This window comes from Rhamphochromis sp. 'chilingali', assembly GCF_963969265.1.
Source record: "Rhamphochromis sp. 'chilingali' genome assembly, chromosome: 17".
Taxonomy (NCBI): domain Eukaryota; kingdom Metazoa; phylum Chordata; class Actinopteri; order Cichliformes; family Cichlidae; genus Rhamphochromis; species Rhamphochromis sp. 'chilingali'.
The window spans coordinates 25778951-25803154 of record NC_137944.1 but is presented as its reverse complement, the minus strand read 5'-3'; the positions used below and the strand labels follow the sequence as shown (position 1 = coordinate 25803154).

At 39.7% G+C, this 24204-nt stretch overlaps 1 protein-coding gene across 1 annotated transcript in view; it reads left to right on the top strand.

The window, feature by feature from the left end:
• angpt1 (angiopoietin 1) overlaps window positions 1–16278 on the top strand; it is a 59727-nt gene extending 43449 nt beyond the window's left edge. Inside the window, exons 8-9 of the mRNA XM_080862671.1 lie at window positions 10158–10288; window positions 14528–16278. Coding sequence (XP_080718797.1) covers window positions 10158–10288; window positions 14528–14691 — 295 coding nt within the window. The 3' untranslated portion in view covers window positions 14692–16278. The remainder of the gene's footprint in view (window positions 1–10157; window positions 10289–14527) is intronic.
• The last annotated feature ends 7926 nt before the right edge of the window (window positions 16279–24204 follow it).

Sequence of the window (24204 nt, the reverse complement as noted above, 5' to 3'; positions counted from 1 at the left end):
CTGTCTGCTAAGAACAGTAAACTGAGGCTACAGTTCACCTTAGACCAAAATTGGTCTAAGGTTTCAGATGTTCAGATTGACTGGTTAAACAACCTGAAAGCATCGATCCACTCTGCCTTGTACCAGCGGTTCAGGCTGATGGTGTACATTGTTTAAACACCATAGCCTATCTAAGTCTTGTTGCTGACCATGTTCATCCTTTTATGGCTACAGTGTACTGCTTCCAGAAGAATATCATCCCATGTCACAAAGTTGATTATCTCAAACTGGTTTCTTGAACTTGACAATAAATGTACTTAGTTCATTAGGTTTCAGTCCAGTAGTGCAAACTGGAATGTGTTGGAACAGACGATTCATATTATAGATGCTTAGCTGAGAAATCTGCAGCAACTGTGTGATGCTATCATGTGGAAATCACTGAGTGTTCCCAGCACCTTGTTGAAGCTACGCAATGAAGAATTGAAGCACTTCTGAGGAAGAAAGGAGGTCCAATCCAGTACTAGCAAGGTGTACCTAATAAGATTGTAGATGAGTGCACTGTTTGCATGTATTCTTGAGTGCACTGAAGGCCATATTAAGCAGTCATGCCCTCAAAACGTTGTTTCTCCCATAAATCACAAGCGATAATATGGCGAGAGCAGGAGAACTGCATCAATGCAGAAACAGCTCATGAAAAAAGACAGAAATCTACACAGTATCTGCAGGGAGAACGCCGACATCAGCAAGGTTGTCTTAATCATGAATGTGCACATCTTAACACTTTGACAGGTATTTCATTTCACTGGACCTATGGAGTTTGCTTCTGAACCACAAAGTTACATGATTGTAAAGTGAGCTCATTTCACAATCGTATAAGCTTGAATTGTGGTTCAGTGGAAAACTCTATAGGTCTATTTTGGTTTTTTGCTTCATTGTGACTCAAGCCACCATAATTGCAGAGGTTACTTTCCTTATAAACAGCTGAAAAAAGTTCCCTATCATCATATCTAATCTGCTTGGTGTGCCACAGCATGGGTTGCAGAAAAGAAAATGGTCAAATCATTTCATGACCTCCAAATATTGTTCTAACTATAGCCGTCAGATGAACACAATCAGTTAATTACTGTCATTTGTCAAAGTTTTGTTGTTTCATTGAATGGCTCTGCATTGTCAATATTAATAGAAGAGACCAGAAAACATGGTTGTTCAGTATGAAAATGAAAGTTAAATAGCAAAGTAATGCAAAAAAGAATTAAAAATGACTAACTGTGAAACGTAAATGGAATAAACAAAAACAACAAAGATTTAAAGGGGGAGGGGGGATCTACAGAATGACATTTGCTGTTGTTTTATGATGCTTTTATAAAAGGTTTTCTTTGTAAATTAATAAATCACCATTATTATCATGAATCCTAGCCAGCAAAAGAATAAATAAGAAGGTAGAAAAAGTTGCAGGAGAGCTGTGAACACAATTAGCAGGAACAAAGGAATAACACAGAAAACTGACAAATACAGGATATACACAGAAAGTAAACTGCACTGGACACTCACAAGAATAGCCCACAATCATATTTTCACAATGGGTATAAGTATATGTTTTTTTTTGTCAGTCTGATTCTTGGAGGATTATAGTTTCACTGAACTAAATAAAGATCATAGTTGTCCCAGGAGATTTCCTTAAATGAGAGCTTTTAAACAGCCATTCTTAAGGCAAGAGGAAATAAAGAGAAAAGCCTGATGTATGCCAAATAAAAAAAAAAAAACTACACTGAAAATCAGTGGCAACATTTCTTATGGAGTGATGATATTTTGAAACCTTTGGCTCAAATCATTGTCAGTAAGTACAGAGGAAGTCAGGAGAATACACCAGTGAGGTCTTCTGTAAAACATGGTGGCAGCTCTGTCATGGTTTGGGGTTGCATTTGCATCTGTGCTGTTGGGAATCTTGCCAAAACTGATGGAATTATGAATGCAAAGAAGTACCATCAGATTTTGATCCAGAATTCAATAATATCTGGGAAGCGTCTGATTGGCAACAGCTTTATTTTTACCCTGGTCCCAAAAACACTGCCAGTATAAAAGCATACCTTGATAGAAAAACATATGAAGGAACGCCATCATTCCTGCACTGGCCTCCCCAAAGCCTGGGCCTAACATTAATGTAGCAGTGTGGGATGTTGAAAGAGTGAAGGCAGCCAACATCCAAAAAAGAGCTTCAAATGTCCTTCCTGAGTGAGTCTCTGTAATCTTTAGTTTCATGTAATTATTTCATTAAGCACAGGGAAAGCAATGTGGGTCACTGAATTTAATGCATCCTAAAATAATAATGCACATCTGAAGATCCAGATATGTAAAGCAATCGTTTCCTTTTTCTTTTTTTTCTTTTTTTTTGATGGTCAAACCACGTCTTTATTATTATTTTTTTATTTTTTTATTTATTTTTTTTGCCTGTCCCATTTGGTTCTTTAGCCATCAGAATTGTTGTCTGAAGACCAACAAGGATACCCAATGGATTTACTTTGCCAAATGGATCATCGTGGCATTGCCGTATTGGTCCATTTGGTCGATCTTTGTTTTTATTATTTATTATATTTTATTTTCAGATGTTACAGACGGGACAGACATGAGTGAGGGATAGGAAAGGGAGAAAGAAAGAGGAAGGAAAGGAAAAACAGAAGGGGAGAGGGACAGTGAGAAAGGGGGGGAGAAAAAAAAAATCTCCTGGATCACCTGTTGAGAGAAGAATAGAAAACAAGCAAAAAAAACAAAGCAACATACTAAACACAACACCATCGCATTAATCTAGCTAAGTGTAAACAGCAGTAAATACTAAATATTCAATGTTGTTGTGCAGCACGCAGGACAGATGTGCTTCGAAGTAGCAGCCAAGAAAGGTGTAATTTGGGTCTACGAGCAGTGAACACCCGTGTGCATACCTGTGTGGATCAGCGCGCTTGTATTCCAAAGGTTTCTCCATGTAACGATCTGCTAGGGAGTGTGGGGGGGCCACAGCCCCGTCCTCCGGGGTGTGAAGCGGGTATGGAGGAGATCAAAACTCCAGACATCCAGAGGCCCCCAGAACACAAGAGACCATGGAAGACCAACAGAGGGGCAGCCGCGCCACTGTCCCAGAAAGAGCTGAGGAGAGTCCCAGATGAGGGCTCACTCAGCAGCCGCGGAGCAGAAGCCAGGGGGAGTTGCAGTGACGCGCCCATGAGCTCCGCCGGCCCCCAGCTGTGCCTGAGTGACCGAGCCCCAGGCCGAGAGGCCGGGGGCACCCCACCTCCGAAGGGGCCCAAGCGAGCCCCAGGCTCTAGGCCCCGATAAGCGGCCGCCAAGGAGTGAGCCGGTGTGTACCTGGACGCCCACCCCCAGACACAAAGAACCACCAACGCACCGACACCTCAATCGTTTCCAAAATTGTCTGAGATAGAAAGATTTACATCAGTTCAGTATATGCACATACACAAATTAAAGTTTACATGAAAAAATCTTTAGTATGCGTGTTCAAAATCTCCCAGCTAGAAGACTTATGCAGTATGTTTATTTTTTAACGAGCCATTACATCTTTATTCAGATTCCCCATTGAGAAAGCCAAGTTCCTAAAATTCAGTGATTTCTCCATATGGTAATGACTAAGGTCCCTGTAGAATCAGATCTCGTTTAGATGTTTTTCATTTGGAGATTTACAAAAGAAATTGGCAGAGATTTGAGTTGCAAAATATGATTACCTTCTTCTTTATCCAAGACTCACTCTGAGATTATCAGGGATACCTTAAATTGGAGCTAATTGAATCCCGTCCCTGCAAATTTCAAGTTAGATAGATTCTGATTCTCGAGGGTTCACAGCTTTCAGATATGCAACATAAAACTGATTGTACTTTCGTCCATCAATGCTAAGAATTTTCTGGGTCAGATGGAGAAAATCCAGGGTCAGTATGTGTGACAGTAAGCATAATAGGTCTGCATATTTTAACAGGCATGAATAAGATGGATATGGCAGTGGTCTTACTCAACGCAACAATGTAAATTATAAAGTGTATTGCCAGATTATAAGCACTATGACAAATGCCTGCCTGAATGATTTTCTCAGTGGAGCTATATGACACCCATTGGCAAGAGAGTAGCCAGCCAGATACCTCTGTGGCTCTGTAGTAGGAAGCTAGCCCTCAGTCAGAGTGATTAACCTCTGCAGTGGCTTAAGGCGCAGAGGCTAATGCAGGACTCTCAGCTGACAGGGTAGTCGCCTATAAGTAGATGGGAAAAAAACAAGCATGCTTAGCCACCATCCGTACTTTATCTCTGGCATTTTCTTCAAAGAGCACCCTGAACTTTAGTGTGCCATACATTCCATTAGAAGTATTGCTTCAGGACTTGACCCAAACCTTCCCAGAATAATTCTTCTATGAAGTTACAATATGACAGAAATGTTCTCCCAGTTCAGAGTAACACAGAGTGTTGAGAAATAGAACATGTCAGCTAAAAAAAAAAAGAGTTCAAAGAGGCAACGTGTTCGCAGATCTAGGACCCCACATGAATCCCACGTACTCAGCTGTAATCCGCTAAGTCTGGGAAAAAACAGCTTTAAGGGGTCATTCATGAACACTTTACTACTTTAAATGAAACAGATTTCTACACATATAAAGTTGAGTTTGTGTTAATTAATGCAGCCTTTGTGCTAAATTTTAGCCTAAACTTGAAAAAAAAAAAACTAAAACATGCACGGCCTTAATTGTTCTTCTTAATAATGTTAATGACTGTGTTTTAGGTTACAGTCTGATAAAATGTCAATCACTGTAACCTAGTTTCACTTGGAAGTAGTCTCAGATAAACATATTAGTGTCATCGGATAGCTCACCTTACAGCGCTACAAATGATTTCCCACGTACACAGTTTGCAGCTGTAATACTCTAGAGCGTCGACTCATTATGACTGAAACCGAATCTGTATCTAAGGGTTTAAGGGTTCAGCTCAGCCAAATAACACTTATAAAAACTCAGTTTACTTAAGTTGTGTTTCCATATTCAGGTTTATTTGCTCCTTGATGCGTCTTTCCTAATATAATACGACTTTCTTGTGACACCGAACTTGGATATTTCTGTCTTTTTCAGAAACTCTTATTACAGTTTCTGTTTTCACATCTCTTTCAGTTTTTCTTTGTTCTTTTTTAAGATTAAAAAAGTCGATTTGACCTGGAGTAATCACATTACGAGCATATTTATAGTAGGCCTAGCTTTTCCTCATTTTACAGCATCTCAAACTAAGCTTAGGCCTTAGCTTGGTTAATGTTATCGATGAGCAGTTATTTAGCAGAACTTCATGTTGGCACCTTCAGACTCAAGATATGAAAGTTCATTTATGATCTGAGAAGGGGTCTCCTTCACCAAAGGAGTGAGAGCACATAGGAAACATGACCAGTATTTGGAAAAAAATGTCATCCTCTTCCACTCTTTCAACTTCAGCCTCTTCTTCTAAAGTCAGGGCTCTAAAACATGAAAATATGCACAAAACATGTTTACTTATTCCTGATATTGTCAGGATGTTGAATTACTTATTGTCAGCAGATAACACAGGATTTTGTGTGCGACCCTCCCGTCTCCAACAACAGTTGGTTAAAAGCAAACATTATGCCAGCTAATATTACGCTTAAGTGTCCTAAAAGTCACATTTCCCCCCAGATAAACAGTTTGATTACATTCTCACATTATGTAAGGCTTTATTTGCCAAGTTACCAAGTCGAACTATGTTTGATACACTTCAAAGAAAGTTTTATTACGCTGGCTAACAGAGGCTAACAGAGGCTAACAGCAGCGCTTACTGACAGGATTCCTCAACAGCTCAGTATTCACCTCAGTGTTGCTGTCATTGGTTACAAGTGAGAAGATTTTACAGCCACACGCTGTAGAGTAAATAGACAGGACACACAACACATTGCTGAGGTAAGTAGTGAACTAACAGCCTACACTCACTACAGATGAATGGCAGCCAAAGTTGTTACCATAGCTACGATTATGCACTTCAATTAGGAGGAGTAATAAAGCAAAACTCAGTTGACTGCAATCTGCAATCTATTGACATCTAGCAGCATTTTACACACTGTAACTTTAGAGCATCAGAAGCACCCAGCATTTCCAGTGGATGTTAGAGACCTGAGATGACACGTAACTCCTTTCCTGTCACTAAGACAACCAAATAATTCCAAAATTATTTTTTCACTAATGTACCTTGACGAATTGCATTACTAAGTTTCTTTAACGCCAGATCAGATTAGCGTCTATTGCCTTTTTAGTTTCCAGTCTGACTGAGCAGATGTCTGTCCTTTGATACATTTCATTAACAGGAAGATGCCATATCTGCCAAGGTCTTTTTCTTTGTCTAATTCTAAACAGGCTTCGGGAAAGGCATCTGTTCCTCTTGTATTCATAACTTGGCCCCTCTTTGGATTATCCCACTTACCATTTACGTGCTTAATGGAATCTGACAGGAAAAACTGCAGATGTCAGTCTTATTAGGGGATTTTGGTCTTTTAAATGTGCAGCATAGCTGGTAAGCACAGCCACAGAATACTCCGAGCAGTTTGTCAAAGCATCATTTCGAAAAGACTTCTTGAAGATCTGCTTTGGCGATTCATCAGGCAAACGCAGATCGTAAAGAGCTAAAGAAAACAGAGAGAGTAAATGTGAAGCACAGTCTGTTCTTTATCAGAGCGTTAGCAGACCACATCCTCGACATTGAATGCTGTATTTGTCGGGATCAGGAATTAGCTGATGGAAGTCATTCTACATGTAAGTGAGGCAGCACTTTGGGATGAGTTTACTTTGACCTGGAAAATATCTCCAAAAACATCTGTTGCCTTTTAGACACCAGATAATACTCCAATGTGTCACTGATTAAGTTTTGGACACCCATACAGGAACTTGCACATTTAGACACTTTACCGCTTGCATAATTGTAACTGGTCCTTATTAAAACTTGCCATGTCCAGCGGTCATTGCTGCCACTGATTAGAAACATGACTCACCCTTATGTCGTAGGATTGTGCCTTCTGGTTTAGTGGCTTAGCGAATTCCCCTCTGTGACTAGCAGACATACTTTTTACCCTGGTGCACAAATCGGCCGTTTACACAGCTGTCCAAATACAGGAGTCTTTCACGTTGAGTGATTTTCTTTCCTGGGAAGCCTATCAGTCTGGTTCTTTGAGATGCACAACCTGATGCCTCAGAGCTACAAGCCTCAAAAAGGTTTTGGGTGAGTTTACTTAAAACATAAATTACCGCATTTTGCATTTATTACTTTCTCATCAGAAAACTCAAAGTGTGAACTCAAAGTTCACAACACGCCCAAGCTCCCCTGTTGTCGATAAAATAATCTCAAGCAATTACTTTGTTTGGGAGTGAACCGTACTTAATAACAACAATAATAATAATGGAGACCTCACTGGCTTGGTGATGCAATCCTGATCTTTGGATGTGCAATTCCTTCTGCTGGGAGAAAGTGAAACTGAGAGCGTGAGAAAAACAAAGGTATCCATGGAGAAAAAAGTAAATCTGCGATATGGCAGGATAAGAGAAGGCGTGTTCTGTCCAATGGGTGCAGGAATTGTCATATCCCCATGCAGCACATATCACTCACACCAGGATTGAATTCACAGTGGGCCACACCCAGGAGAAATCTGCTTCCAACCTTCATATTAGTTTTCAGCTTGTGCTCTGTGCATTGAGTGTGTGAAGGAATTCATCTTAGTGATGGCTCATCAGTCCCCTAAACATGCTGGATCCAACATGCTATTTCAATAGCATCTCTTAAATTAAAAGGATATTTACCAAGCTCTGCTCTAGAGGCCTCAAGAAAGTATCCCTAAAATACACTTAGATAAGTATAAATCAGAATCAGAATACTTTATTGATCCCTGGGAGAAATTATTTTTGTTACAGTGCTCCATTATAAACCAACATAAACCAACATTAAGACAAGACAGACAATACGCTAACTAAGAATAGTACAATATATACATATATATACATACATAAGTCACTCATAAATAAATAGCTGGAAAAGAAACATGTGTAGTTGTAGCAGTAACCAGTGTGTTAAGTGGATGCGTTGTACAGGGAGATGGCCACAGGCAGGAAAGATTTCCTGAGTCGTGCTCCTGTGACTGACCAGCATGTCATGGAGTGGGTGGGAGGTGTTATCCAACATTGTCTTTATCTTGGACAGCATCCGCCTCTCCGACACCACCTTGAGGGAGTCCAGCTCCATCCCACATTACTGGCCTTACGGATTCGTTTATTAAGTCTGTTGGCATCTGCGACCCTCAGCCTGCTCCCCCAGCATGCAACAGCATAGAGGATCGCACTGGCCACAACAGACTCATAGAAAATCCTCAGCATTTTCTGGCAGATGTTGAAGGACCTCAGTCGCCTCAAAAAATAGAGACGACTCTGGCCCTTCCTGTAAAGTGCTGTGGTGTTTTTAGCCCAGTCCAGTTTATTGTCAATGTGTACTCCAAGGTATTTATAGTCCTCCACAATGTCAACACTGACCCCCTGGATTGAAACAGGGGTCAAATGTTTCCTGGTCTTCCTGAAGTCCACGATCAGTTCCTTGGTCTTTGCCACGTTGAGCTGCAGAAGCTTTTAAGGTTAAGTAAGCTTATGATTGCAGACGCTTTAAACGCCAGTGAAAATAATGCACTTTGGATTTAATGCACTGCAAGGGAAGATGAAAGTTAGTGAAAAAGTAAATAGATGCACCTAAATGAACTCAGGCTGTTTTGAAAAAGCTCTGTTGATTTTTTTTCTCTTAACTAGAAGTTTAGTAAACTTGCACATCTATTACTTTGCTAAAATTAGACTTAATTAGGTAATTAAGAGAGAAAAAAGCTAATTAAGAAACATTTATGGCTGTGTTTACAGGGATAAAGCAAGAAAGGTAGAATCATACCTTCTTTATGTGCCATTTGCAGTTAATTCAGAATAAACTAGAAAAAGTAGTCATCATATGAGTAGATGGATGTTTACGAATCGTACTACTGAAAGTAAATCACTAAATTGGTTCAGAAGCACACTGATAATTATCAGTTACTAGTTTTATGTAGCTATTGTTAAAAATTCTGTGCAAGAATTCCACAACTAAAATGTTGTTTTCAGGTAAGTGTTATCTGCACATCCATTTATTTCTACTTATCCAAATCAGGATCATGTAGGGGTGCTACATGATCGCCATTCGATGTAACCCCATGCATATCTTTGGATTGTGGGAAGAAGCCAGAGTACTCAGATAGAACCCACACAGGCACAGAGAGAACATGCAAACTGCACACAGAAAGGCCTTATTGCTGTGGCAAAGAGGTGCTAACCACCACTCCACAATGCCACCCAATCTAGTGTACTTATAGGCGAAATACTTCGTTCTTATTTCATTCTGGTAGTACTGAACCATCTTCTCATTTTCAGTCTTGAAAAAATAAACTTTACCTGCAGAAAGAATATTACTAATAGTAGCATGTGCACAGTATCCAAACAATCCAAGAGAACTTACACGATAAATCACAGATAACATGAGAAAACTGCACTCCTGCTGCAAAATCTTCCTGGACTTGGTAGGAAAATTGACAGGCATGTTTGGTTTCATGACAAAAAAGTATCGTCCTACATCGTGAACAGAAGAAGTCCAAGGACTATGTACCTGACACAAGAAGCCAGGGAAGAAATATTGTATTGAGATTGTTCCCTGTGTGTCCAGCTATGGATAAATGATTTGTTAAGCAGGTTATTTATTCCTCTTTTACTGCAGGTAGCTGTTACAGGTCTGCATTTAATGATTTAGCCTGTTGTTGCGGTGTAAATCAGCGTTCACTGGCTCTGCAGGCTGACATGCGATTCCCAGACATTCTGTCTCACTCACACTTTCGTCTGTAATTCTTTCATACACTCCGTCTTTCATTCTTTATTTTAGATTCTCTCTACCCTGTTCTTAATGTTGTTCCAGGTGTTCCACATGTACTCTCTCACAACTGAAAAATAAATATCTCTCAGGAGATGTTTCCTGCACCACGTTATGTCTTCTCTGTGCTTTTATTGCCTTCAATGTTCGCCGTACTTCTCTCCCCCACTTCCTCCCACATACATGTTTTCGAGTCCTGACTCACTCCTTTTCCTCCTGATGTCTTTCAGGCTGTTCCTGAAAAGCCACAGTGGGACTGCAGGCAGACAGAGCAGTCTAGTAATCCACGGAGCAGACTTCAGTACCAAGGACATGGACAATGACAACTGCATGTGCAAATGCGCCCTCATGCTAACTGGTGGTAAGTGCATTCACGCAGTGGTTGTAACATTGTAGTTACACATGTAGTCAAGCGCAGGAAGAAGAGCGATCAGATAATCAAATCGCTAATGTCTCAAAAATGCTGCTAGTTTAAACATATTCATTTGAAGTCACCTGGAAAATATGAGTCCGGTCTTTGCTCCGCGTGTGTCTCTGCTCATTTTTGGGCCCTCCTGGGAGAAATGACTGACTCTTTAATTGCTGAATGGGTCTGCGATGTTTGTGTACAGCTCGGTCCTGGTCAGTTTGGGCACACACTATCAAAGCTGTTTGTTTTTTCATAACCAAAATTGTTTGGCTTCCCTAAGGGTTTGTTTAAAACTCTTGTGTTATCATTTTGGGTTTCTTGCTCCGTCGGACTTTGTTCTTCGTAATGTTGTCACATTCCCCATCTCACCAGATTGCTTTGTAAATGTCAACGTTACCACGACCGCAATTTCAACAATTACAAAAAGACCCCAAAGGATAACGTAGAAGAGGTAGAAGTATCGCTTTTCTTACGCAGTGCTCAGGACACAATGCACTTTTACGAGGGCGTGATGCAGAACTATAACTATTCCATAACCACAACCTTCACTGCACAGTCATAAGCTCGGGTCACTGTGATCACAAACCTCCTCGTTCTGCAAATGTGGCCAATTAAAGATCTATCTGTACCTATTAGTCTATATTCTGCATCCACTCCCACATGTGTAACACTGAGGTTGGAAACAAGCACAATATAAAAATCCCTGGGCGCGGCACCAAGTGTCAGAGAGATTTAAAACGTCTCTGCTTCTCATGCTGTGTAAGTGGAGCCCGCTGACCCTTGATGTCACCTCGTAGAAGCTCTGTTGCTGTGGATTCCTGACCTGGTACCAATCAAGGATTTTCTAAATGCAAATTTAAGATCAGAATTACCTCTTAGGTCATTCTAAATGCAGTGGATTACAGGGAACTTGGAATTGATCAATGATCAACACCCTACTCTGCTTGATTCATGGCCCGCCTGTGGCCAGCCGCAAATGAGAAGCATGACAACATGTAGCCTGATTCGAGGCTGAGCTGAACCCAGCGCTGAGTTAGTGGTACTGTATGCGGTATATCATTTGATTTACTCCCTGCATTTATAAGAACAAGTCTGACATTAAATGACGTCAGTACCTTGAATATACAAGGGGAAAATATGTCTCTGTTACCTTTATGAGGACAACCACAGCGTGCCGTGCTAAGAATACAGAGGAGGATACAGTACGGACACACATAATATATATATTTACCCAGCTCCAGAGCGTACAGTAGGGATGACGCTCAGACATCGGGAGTAAGGAGGACATCTTTCATCATGAGAACAAACTGCAGTGCTTGAGAGTTTTTCAAAGGAAAACATCCTCAAATATTTTACAAGTTCGTAAAAAGCTGTGGGCTGGAAACCGGGAGGCCACTAATCATTAATCCCAAAGGATCGAGATGTGCACACTAAATGTTTATGTGTATGGCAGCGGTTGTGTGGTCTGCAGCATATCAGCAAGTACTGTAAAAGATGGCAAGTGGTCCACATTTGCTTTATGGGAGGAAAGAATGCAATTTCAATAAAATAAAGCAGACTCAACAGAACGCGTTGCAAAAAAAACAGGTTTTTCAGTTTAAAGACTAATTTTGTCTCAGTTGTTATTTTTATAGTACGTTTAGTCCTGATATATTAGGTGTAAAAAAATTAAAAACACTGGCTTTTTCATTTCGATCTGTGTGTGTGTGTGTGTGTGTGTGTGTGTGTGTGTGTGTGTGTGTGTGTGTGTGTGTGTGTGTGTGTGTGTGTGTGTGTGTGTGTGTGTGGGAGGGGGTATGTTTAAGTCTTTCTTGGTCTTCACAGCTCTGTTTTGTTCTCCACCAAGTGCTGGGTTGAAAATATCTCTCTCCTACTTGCTAAATGCTCACATTCATTGCTGAAGGACAAGCTGTTTTCTAGCTCTTGTTTGGTGCAGTGCAGGTTCTCTACATGGGGATTTTGGACATGCATTGTTAGAATTACTGAGATGCTTGATGAGTTTCCTGCCACTTTAAGCAACCCCTTTCCTTAATTATACTTTTTATTCTCGAGCTCAGAAAATAGCCGGCTTTAACCTTCTCTTCACTGAATTTCTTGTGGGAAGTGAAATTGCACCACCACAAGTGCAATTTCACTTCCCCACTGGCACTTGCACCTGAAATGATACGCAGCAGTGGAAATATAAAGAGGCGTGCACTGGTTTCCATGCCAGGTTAGCCATTTGTCCTAGGATGAAGCAGCAATCAATGTGAAACTTATATCTGTGTGATGTGTGCCAGCAACAAGGGCAAAACTCTGCTCCTGATTACTGACAGGTCTCAGTGAAATGTCATGCTGTTGTGCGCTGTGGTATTCAGGACCGCCAGAAGGGAGAAGTGCCATTTGTCACCATGTGACTGACACATTCCGTTCCTCCATCTATATCTGACTGTGTTCCCGTGTGTGTTCAGTGATTCAGATATAAGAACTGATCAGTGGCAGATAGGATGACATAAACCAGAAATTCATGAATTCCTGTTTTTCAAAATCGCAAAATTAAATAGATGTGAAACACACAGAAACAAGCAAGAAGTGAATTATTAAGAGCGCAGACTCTGTGGATGAAAGTATAACATAAACAGCATTTTATATCATCATCAAATAAGATAGAAAGGTACAGCTTTTCCCTTAATTCACAAAGGATCACAGGGGCAGGTAGCTCCTGTAGCATGTTTGATTTGTGCCCTTCGTGACATAAGCCTGAAGGAATTTGTGTCTTCTCCCAGGATCAAACCAGGAGATATTATACTTGTGAAACAAATGTCTAAAAGTAAGAGCAGAAACTGTCTGAATAACAATATTGCAAGCTTCACTGATAGGCTTTAAATAAATAAAAAAGACCTCTTACCCAGATTTGTTTTAAAGATAAAGTTTTTAAGATGCTTTTAATGTTATTTCCAATTTGTTTTTGAAAAAGTAGAAGGAGTTTAAAGATGTGCTTGTAGTAACTCTCCGCCCACTGCACAGGTGACACGGAGAATTAATAATCAATTAATATTGAGTTCTGTATTCACTCCTTGGTGAAGAGAGGCCAGGGCTATAAGGGTCTAACTGTGTTATTCCTGCATAGAAAATAAGTTAGAGCCGTGGAAGTGAGAGGAAAGTAAAGCATGATTTGCAGTTTCCAAATCTTTAACAGGCAAAATTTGATTTTCATTTCCCACCAGCAGGATGCTCGTGCTAGTGCATTTTCACAAAACAGCTCACGTTCTGGCAGATTTGAGAACGTTACATATCATTAGTTTTGAAAGTGATTCCATTGTCATTTTTATTGGCAGAAAATCACGGGATTCAAAATCCGTGGGCTGTGTCAACAAATCATTGTTTTGTTTTTTATTTCTTTGTGTTTTTGCTGTAGCTGTCCCAGCAACCACTGACACCGGCTGTTCCAACATTAGGCACATCCATTTTGCAGTGTTCTGCTGGTACTAACTTCTTGGCACAGACACCAGTCTCTTTCGGGTGGAAATCACCAGCGCTGTCACAGTGGAAAATATCACGTATCATTCAAATAAATGAGTTAAAAGGTGGACATTAAATATATGATTAAAGATTAAAAGTACTTCTGAAAGATTACTAATAGGATTCAGGCTACCAAAGATGTAGAAGTTCCTCGGCAGACATTTGCCAGTTGGTCCACAGTTTTAGCCTTTAAGAAGAAATGGAAAGCTATTCACATGTACTTGAGAAACTGGATAAAACTATAAAAGAGGCCCTCTTAAAAACTCAACATGCCTGAGTTTGGTGCCTGAGTTTTGGCCCCTTCTTCATCTAACCGATATAGTTCAGAGAAATTATAAAATGTGTCACCTTGTGGGTGGAATAAAAGTTTCCCATGCCTCTCACTGCTCTGATGTCCCACTGAAGCACATACATGCACTGCTTTAAATAGAAGAAGGTCCCAAAAGTGTTCAGCAACAGGTACTGGCATGCTGATGAACCCACTGACAGCAACACATTCAGCAGATAGCAGGAAACGGTGTCTGAACTTATGCCAAGCCTTTGCGGGTGAGGCCATGGGAACCTTTCAACCTTCACAAAGCACAAAGCCTGCGGTTGAAGTAACTTTATAACTACAGCAACAATACAGGAATAATTCTCTGGTCTGTATTATATGTTAATAATACGTATATGTTTTTGTCTTTTTCCCAGGTTGGTGGTTTGATGCCTGTGGCCCTTCAAACCTTAATGGTATGTACTTTAACCAAGGACAACACATAGGGAAGCTGAACGGTATCAAGTGGCACTACTTTAAGGGCCCCAGTTACTCACTTCGAGCAACAACCATGATGATCCGCCCACTGGACTTCTCCTAGTCTTTTGAACTTGTGAACTCAACTTCCACACATTAGAGGGACATTTCCTATTTCCTACTCTCGTCTCACCTCATTTTCGCTGGACAGGGGAGTCACCCAGTGAATCTTTTCTTCAGCCTGCGCCGCTGTTGCTTCGTAACCTTTCCCGACACTGAGCTGAAAAAGCCGGCGCGAGGAGGAGGAGCGCAGATCAAGGCGCGACGCACCAGAACTGATTTTCTGTTCCCAAGCGATTTCACAAGTTTGATGTTACAAATGAGGAAGACGTTGTAAATGTGTGAGCTTGTAGGGAATATTCACACAAAATGTCGCACTTCAATTTATTTTCCTGGACCTGTGTTGCAATAATGTCAAGGACTTGAACGTTTTTTGTTTGTTTGAATAGAAAGCAGCTACCACAGAGCTGCACAGACTCTAAAACTGCAGGACAGCATTGTGACTTTTTTTGTAACTTGTAATTAAAATGTTGCTAACAGAACACAGGCCATCAGTATCACGGTTGTGTTACATATTGTGTTTTTAGTATTATTTTTTGTTATCCTAACTGTACTCATGAAACTATCTTTCGTACAGTGTATACTGAATTCCTGTCTGCATTATGGATACTGTAAGAACTTTTAAGATGACCTTGAAATTCCAGTGGTGATATACAGTTGGTAAGAATTAGGAAGGTCGCTTGCAGTTATTCGCTGGCAATTATGCACTTGTTTTTGACAGAGTGTGATTATTTTTAGAGTTCACCGTGTGAGGTTATTATTGGATTAGATTCTGGACTGAGATGTATTTGCCTTGTGTTTTTGGCCGAGAAGCAACTAACACATGCCAAAGTTCACGATATGAGTGATCACCTTACCTTTGCTGACTGTAAAAAAACAAGACAAATATCATTCAAGGACATTAATCCCAATGCATATGCGACTCTGAGGGAAAAACATTCACATTTGCACACTTGCTACAAGTTATTCTTACAGATTTACACTATATATACTGTACATAGCATTCAGTATATAATACCACAAAGCAATTCGTTCATATTCACAAAGGTGTAAATGCTTATATTAAGCTAGCGTCTCGAGCGAGTTGAGGTGAAAGGGGTTGTTTTTTTTTTTGTCCAATAGCTTTCATCGAATTCCGACCTCTAAACTTTCGACAAAGAGCAGATCATTAGGGCGAGTTACATCCAAAATATTTTCCACAGACATCAACATGACACAGCCACAGAATCCAGCCAGTTTCTGTTTCTCATCAATTCGGCTTAAGAGAAAAAGAAGGAGTCTGGGTTGGATATGAAGCATGAAATTAATGATTCCACCAACTGATCCGTGTGAACATGTATTTCATAACTTCCAGCTTATAAAAACAGAATCTACTGTGGTGTATTTACTAAAGGTACACACGGCGAGAAGATGAAGTGTATCTGGAACTTGTAAAATGACAATTGACATGTTTATTAGCATACTAAAATTGTAGAATTTAATGGGTGTGCATGTAAAGCAGCATTCCTGCTTTTTTCTTTTCTTTCTTTTTTTTGCAGTTTTCACTCTGCCAGAGGTACAGTGGTGTTTTTTTTTAAAGCTGAGCATAAAACATAGAAGTTAAAATAATAACCCTGGAAAAAATGTGCCTTTGATAACTTTGCTTTTACCTCGTTAACTTCTAGATTTGCTGATTTATTTAAACATCTTTTGTAACATGTGGTCAGTGTTGTGTTGCTAAGATTAAATAAAAGCGCATGTGATGCACTAATGTTTTCAATGTGCGTTTAGGCTGGACTTTGTCATCCAAAAATGATGTGATGATAGACAAAGGTTTAAACAAGGGGCTTCAGAATTTAGCCCTCATTACATCTCCCTTTTATTTCTCCTTTGCTTCAACAAGCCTCCTTTTACGATAAGATCTTTTACAGGAGTGTAAATCTTCATATACAAATGCTGTACTGTAAGCCGGGCAAAGTGAATGTGTTGGTGCAGAAAGACACGAGATAAATCACGTAGATAAACAGACGTGCTTTCATCTTCCTTTTTTTTTGAAGAACCCAACCAGATGCTGCAGAGATTAAAACTCTCTCCCTGTCCACACAGTGGAGTGGCATTGTGCTGAGTGGTGGCTCGCTTTGCTTGCTCACTAGTATTAATGACAGATTGCCAAAAGTGTCAAACGAAGCTGTCATGACTTGTAGTGTCTCTTCATAGTTGACATTCCTGGGCCTACTCAGAATAAACAAATTACTGCAGCCTGTGGACCACAGACTGTCCTTCAGCGCCTTCGCTGACCCAACACCCTCACTGGAATGTGTTCTTTAGAGGCAGTGGAGTGTGAAGAGGGTCCACAAAAACCTGGCAAACACCTTTGTGGTCCTAAGCGTTGTCCTTTGTTGGTGTGAAGACAGGAGGTACTAAAGACTGGGAAGTTTTGTCTCCAGTGATGGCTTAGGGATGTTGAGCAAAGTGGTGTTCCTCTTGTAATCTCCATATACGCACGTACACACACGCCACCAGCTTCTTACACTGACAGACAGATTACCGCGCTGAAAATGGATCCTTTCCTGTTAAGTCAGAAAAAGCTAAGGGTCAACGAGGACTCCCAGAAGGAGGTGAGGACAGACGGCACTGGAGCACAACCAAATCAGATATAACACAATACAGTGCCTGCAGTATGAACAGTCATACCGCAGGCCTTTGAAACCCCCTGAAGAGACCACCTGCTCAACTAAAACAAATACAAGTAATGAGGATTCAGAGAGAAGAAAAGTGAATCTGAAAACATAAGTGTAGCTGCCATCTGTTAATTCAATTATATCGGATTTCATTTTCATATTTCTTAAGAAAGATTATTGTAAGTGGATGGGCTGGAGCATATCTGAGCTAACATAGGGCGAAAGGCAGGGTCGACAGTCGATCAAAGGGCTAACACCGAGACACACACAACCGCTCACACTCACATTTACATCTGTGGCTAGAATATCACTACCAATTGCAGCAGCATGCCATCTTTCCAACATGACAGCCAACTGTTGCAGCATGGGTAGCAAAGCCAGCTCCAGAGGTGGCGGAAAACACTCAGGCCTGTCATGATGCACCTGGAACCACACAGTAAGGCTTTGAAATGGACACGATTTAAAAAGTACAAAATATTAGTATCATAATTCCTAAAGTGTTGACAAGCAGTAAAGTAAAGCATTTAATAGTGGCCCAGGCTAAAGAGGAAACAAAGGATGAATAGGCTGAATGCCAGGTATTAGCAAAAAAGTGTGACCTTTAACCTCCTAGGACCTGGCGTCCACATGTGTGGACATCACATTTTGAGTTGTTGTCACAGCCCTAGCGGGGCCACCTCCTGAGTTTGCCCTTGGGTGGGTGTGTCCTGCTGTCTCTCCTGTCTTACGTGTCACCTTTTTTCTGTACAGCTGACTCTCATCAGCAATTAGAAGTATTTAAGGCCAGAGAAAGGTGAGCTCTAGTGCCAGAGAGCCATGTTAGTGGTTGCAGCTAGTGAGCTGTGTTTTGTGACTGTTGGCTCCTACTCGGTGGAGAGGAGTGTGTTTGGTAACTAATCCTTTTTTACTTGCTTTTCAGTTCACTGACCAACGCTTGAGTTTTGTTTCTTTAAATGGTGATAGGGGCTTGTCTGTCTCTTTGAGTTTGGTTATTAATAGAAGCAGTAATAAAACTCTTTAATTTAACCATTTTGCCTCCCTGTCTCCTTTTTTCAACCTCATCCCTGGACCTTTTTAGGGGAACATAACAGTTGTCTAGACCAAAATACTAAATTTTGCTCTACAAGGGCCTGCTACCCTTCTATCGAAATTTAAAACAAACGTCCTGATATGTGGATCTCATTTTTCTCAGAAACAAAAATCAGGTAATTCTTTGTTTTATTATTATTATTATTGTTGTATTATTATTATTGAAGAATGTGCTGAAGAAGAAGCAGTTGTATTTTTGTAGCTATGTCCATTATTGCAACTGTAAACTAAATGAATGGTGTCAGCGAAATAAATTTGTTGTATCAAAAGCAGATGTTTATCACTGGAATTGTTTTTGTGCAAAATGTAGCTGTCTGTGGAACAAGCAACAAAACACACTCGTCTCCAGACTGAAGAGGCCGTAATGAGACTTGGTTGAATCCAAAATTTAACAAAGTTTGTCACATGAATGTATGTTGAGTCTGTCCTTGGACTAAGAGCAGAAAAAAGCATACGTCTTTGTAGATTTGCATTTAGTGGAGACCACAAATCAGCCTGCTATAAAGCATATAGAACTGTAAGTACTCAGTGGAGTCTTAACCCTAAATTGGTAACTACATCCTAAAGTTCTGCTAAAAAAAATCACTGCTCATGGCAGGACCTCCTGTCCACTGGAATCTCAGTTGCTCTTCTAAAAAGGCAGTGACTATAATAAAGCCATGACAGCTACCAGAAGTACATTCGTGACTCTTTGAGAATCTGTGTGTGCATGTGTAGTGTTGCAGCTCTAAAGCCATCTGTTTGTTCATCAGTGGCATTTGGTGTGTTGAATGTGTTTATCTTGGAACCAGTGGTCAGTGGGCCTTTGTGTTGCAGTTGCTGCCCCTGAAAAGGAAAAAATTCCTACATTTCCACAAACAAACGTCTGGTTCATTTGTGGGGAATCTGAAATACCTTGAAGTGATGTAGGAAAAAGCAACAACATCATTAGTGGGCATATCTTGTTTATATGTTGCACTGTTGCATGATCATTTTTAATTTTATATATATAGCATTGTATAATACATGTATTGTAATGACAATAAAAATACATTCTATTCAATGTCCTTTTGTTCTACATGTGAAAAAATAATACAAAAGGTCTCCAAACATCACTTATTTAGCATTTACTATTTATCTTGCTCATAGTGGTCATCTACGGTTGTAACCAGTGTTGGTCAAGTTACTTGAAATCAGCAATTACTAATTACTGATTACTTATCCATGAAAGTAATCCCGTTATTTTAGTGATTACTTATTTTCAAAAGTAATTAGTTGCTTTATTAGTTAGTTACTTTTTAAAAAGGTAAAACACAACCTGAATACGTATTAAAGCAATGGACCTTTCATCCCAGTTCTATTTTTTCTGCATAACCTATCATATAAAATTGGATCATATGAAATAGTCTCTTTTTAAAACTTGTTTTACTAATTTTAATCTTTTAACTTTATGCACATGGCATCAAGCAAAAATTTAATATGCTACAGTCTTTGGCTGGAAGAAATTGGTTTAACATTTAAACCTATTCTTTTGCATCCAGCATATAAAATAAAATCATTTTTTGTGTTTACACTCGCTCTTTCAGATAGATGCAAGTAAAACACAAAGACTCAGTGGCACAGAGTTGCTCTTACGCCTATTTTAAAATAACTTCCCATCGCTGGTTGTAACTCTGCAAAGTAAATATTTGCATCAAGATGCCAAAAACATGCAACTGGAGGTGTTGCATATACTAGTATTGTTACTATAACAACTGTAATACTTCACTATTGAAAAAATAATTGAAGATTATTTCTGCAAAGACGAGTGAGACAAAGTACTTTTAGTTATTGCAAACACTTGATTGCAGTTCTTGCCGTCGAATGTGGTGCAAAAAAAGAAAAAAATGGCCAGGTAGGTTTGGATAGCTTTTTTCCCTTAACTAATGAAATCATCATTTTTAAGATCTGCATTTAATATCAACTCGGGTTATCTTCGTCGAATATAAAAATGTGTTTGATCTGAAACATTTAAGTAAGACAAATATGCATTTGCAGGAAAACAGAATGCAAGCTATAAGCTGAGCAGCAGGTTAATACAGCAGCAGCGGCTACACTTCTTGGCTTGTGCCTACACATGACAGACGACGCTCTAAAAACAGATTGTTTATATACTGTCGATGATTCTCACACAGTCATATTTTAGAGTTTAGATTCAGTACATAACCAGCCTTGTTGCACATATTAGACCCGAGGCGTAAATATCCATTTAGGGTCTGGTTTGGAAGCTCGTGATGCAAGCAAAGCCACATCAGGTTGTTAAGCCACGTGTGTAGATTAAATTTGAGTACGTCTTCATCTGGCAGACAAAGCATTGTGAACTCAAAAACCTCGCTGAAAGGTTTAGAGAAAAACACCCACCTTTATCAAGCGCTTATCTCAGCAGGAATAATGCAGTGTTTGATTTACATTCCATAAAAAGTGTTGTGACAACCAAACTAAAGTTTCAAATTACAAACCCAGTATTTTTGGATGCAGGCTAAAACTAAAATCCATGTGTTAGATTTGCGACCAAGAAAAGGCTCCTTCCATCATTTTTAGGGTAGAAGTGTATTTAGTGTTTAGCCACATGTTATTTTATCTTTTTATTCCTATGACAACTTTTTTCTGAGGTTTAAATGGATCTCATACACCTTCAGTCATGAGGAGGAAGCTCCAAGACTAGCAACAATAGACAGAATCAACTGCCAGTAAAGCAAGCCATTTAAAAAGATGCAACAGCACAAAGCATGATATTGAAACAGCCTTGGTGTAGTCACCTCTCGAATTCATCAGATTGAATGAGGTCTGATATTCCTCATATTTGAGGTATGTAACTCAAATCATTCCCTTTCTCACTCTGGTACTCTGTAGCTTATCAAACGGAATGATACTTTATTCAGTTTTTTTTTCAGTTAAAATGTTACATGTCGGAGTTTGTCCAAATGTACATTAACAATTCTCTGATGTCTCAAGACCACAAAAGACCAATTTTTATCTGGTATCGTCATGATTTACTTTTTCAGATTGTCGATTATAAAGCAGTTTGAATTGTATATGCTGGTCTTGAGCGAAAAGTCCTGCAGTTTAACAAAATAAATGGAGACGAATAGAAAAGTAAACGTATGTTGAGGTGCGGGACTCTCTCATGCAGAAAAACTCAAAAAGAGCCTGACGTGATTGATGGTCTGTGGGAGTAAGAATGACAGTTATTGTACACAGAGGGTGTGAAGCAAAGAAAGGCTGCAGGCAACGGAAGGGACCATTCAAACTGATAATAACACCAAGGCTTTGTACTTGCGTGGTTACTGAAGGGCTTGAAAGCTTTCAGCTGTAAATGTTGATTTGTTCACCAATTTAAGCAAAGGACAAATTATCCAAATGGATTTAGATGATTGTTAAACATCCTGAAGTTATGGGAACATAGTATATACTTGTTGCTTAATTACGCTGGAAAATCTGCAAAAAAGCACGGGTAGTTGGTTTGCATGTCAGGAAGTAGTGGCTAAAGAATATGAGGGCCGTATTTTAGTCGTTTTAATTTGGAACTCACTTTCCATAAAAGATGATGTAACAAGTGAGAAGTGTGTGGTCAATTATTGCTCCAGAGGCTGCTGCGGTTAGAAGTAATGAAGTGTGAGAGCTGAGTGACGCTATGCCAGCCAAAAGCAACATGTTTTTGTAAGATATCTGGTAACGAGAGCATGACACAAAACAAACAGCATGTGTTTTACTAACATATTCAATGCGTCTAAAATGCAGAGGCGCAGGCGTGCAAATGATCAAGAATACTTTGAAAAGCAGCCTGATTTGTCCTAATCTTCAATAAACCTTTTATCACAATCTGCACTTGGCAAGTCTGCGTCTTTATGTCAGAACACTTTGATATGTTCCTTGTTTGCGAGCCACAAATTTAACACAGAATTGCTGTTAGCAGCTGTGACAAAAGCCAGCATGTGCATCAAAGTGGCGTACGTGCAAGAGACAAAACGGGAATGTAAAAGAATAAAATGCCAAAACAGATAGTTGAGAATAATACAAGTTACATTAATTAGTGTAAATACTTTAATAAAAAATTAGATTAAGATATTAAAAGGTGTCATTTTTAAAACACAGGGATATACTTTTCAGAAAACTACTTTCAATCTCAGTAGAGAAGGCCAGGGCACCCAGAGGGAAAAAAATAAACCACTGGTGGATTTGAACCCAGCTCCATCTTGCTGTGAAGCAATGACACAATGGTGCAGCAATGCCAATTACCACTAAAGTACCTGTCTTTTATCATTTTTCTTATTCATTATGATATTTAATGAGAGAAAGTTCTTTATCTGGGTAAAATAAATCTTTGTTTTTGTGAAGTGCATTATATAAAGTGGTCTGATTTTTTTATAGCAACGGAAAATCATCATTTTTCTGCAGGGAACATGTAGATTATGCATATAAATCTTTGCTGGTTTTATACTATAAATGCCCAACTCTGCAAACACAAGACAAAAGAGAAGCTGCACACTGTGGTCACCAAAATAACTGCGACTGTGTGTAATACACTTGTAACTTGGGTTCTTTGAAAATGGCAACAGCATCTGTGACTACTTGCAGTCAACTGCTGTCTTCAAAGCATCAACATGTCAATAAAATAGCTAAAACAAAGTTAATCTCCAAGAAATCTGCTATTAGTTTGTGACTGAGTAAGATCAATTTGGCAATTTCATGCAATCTGTTGATAACACAGCGATCAGCCATAAATCATTTTGCAAACCTTTGCCAATCTTTCTGAGAGTGACTGCAGTCAGAGGAAAATAGGTTGCCTTTCACTAGGCAACCTGTGTGATCGCCCAGAGGTTGAAGGTGTTGCACGCACAAACTGTGGGCAACCATTTGGTTGCAGCACCAACTGCTTGTGATTGTTCTCCAACAGCAAAGACATTCAGTGCAATCACTGGGCAGCCAGTGTTTTTCCTAGAGGTTCACTGTTGTGTAACTGAACTATAACTGAGAAATGCCACCCACAAGCATCTGAGAACTTCCAAAACACTGTGCAGACTTTGTTTTACGGCACAAAGTCGAAAATCTAAGCTCGATAACACATTATAAATATTCAAAGTTATAAATGTTATCATGTTAGCATTGTAACTGTGAGCGTTAGCGTCATTCGTCTAGATTTGTCAGAAGTCAGTGCTGTGTGTGCATAAGGAGAGCCTCAAAGCCCCTCAAGGAGACCATTTAATCCTTTATAAAGCCTTAGCAGTTATCAGTTACACATAAAAAAAATCTGTAACATTAAACAGCACTACTAATACATCATATAAATGTAAACACTGCCACTATGCTCCTGTTTTGTCTGTTATTTTTCTTCCTCGTCTTCTTCCAGGCTCTTCGCTGTGTAAACACTGTCATCAAACCCAGCGCATAAATCCAAACCAGGGACCTTTAAACTCTCCCTCGGCCTTCAGCTAATCAACTTGTCTGGTTCCAACAGTGCACTCTGTCATCCCGTCCATCCCTCCGCAGGGGACGAGGTCTCTTCTTTGCCTCACTGCTTTGAGCTAGCGCTAATTTACTGTCTTTCCCATCTTTATTTATAAAAGACAAATCACACAGTCAAACAATAACATCTATCCTCTTCGGAAGGAAGTATTAGTGGATTTTATAGTGGTTTACTTTTCCTGTGCCAAGACAGATTTGTACGGCTGACTTCTTTGTCAGGGTCAGCATTGCAGCATTTCAAGAGCTCAATACAGCTGCGTTAAAACTGCAGTTTTGTGTAGGTA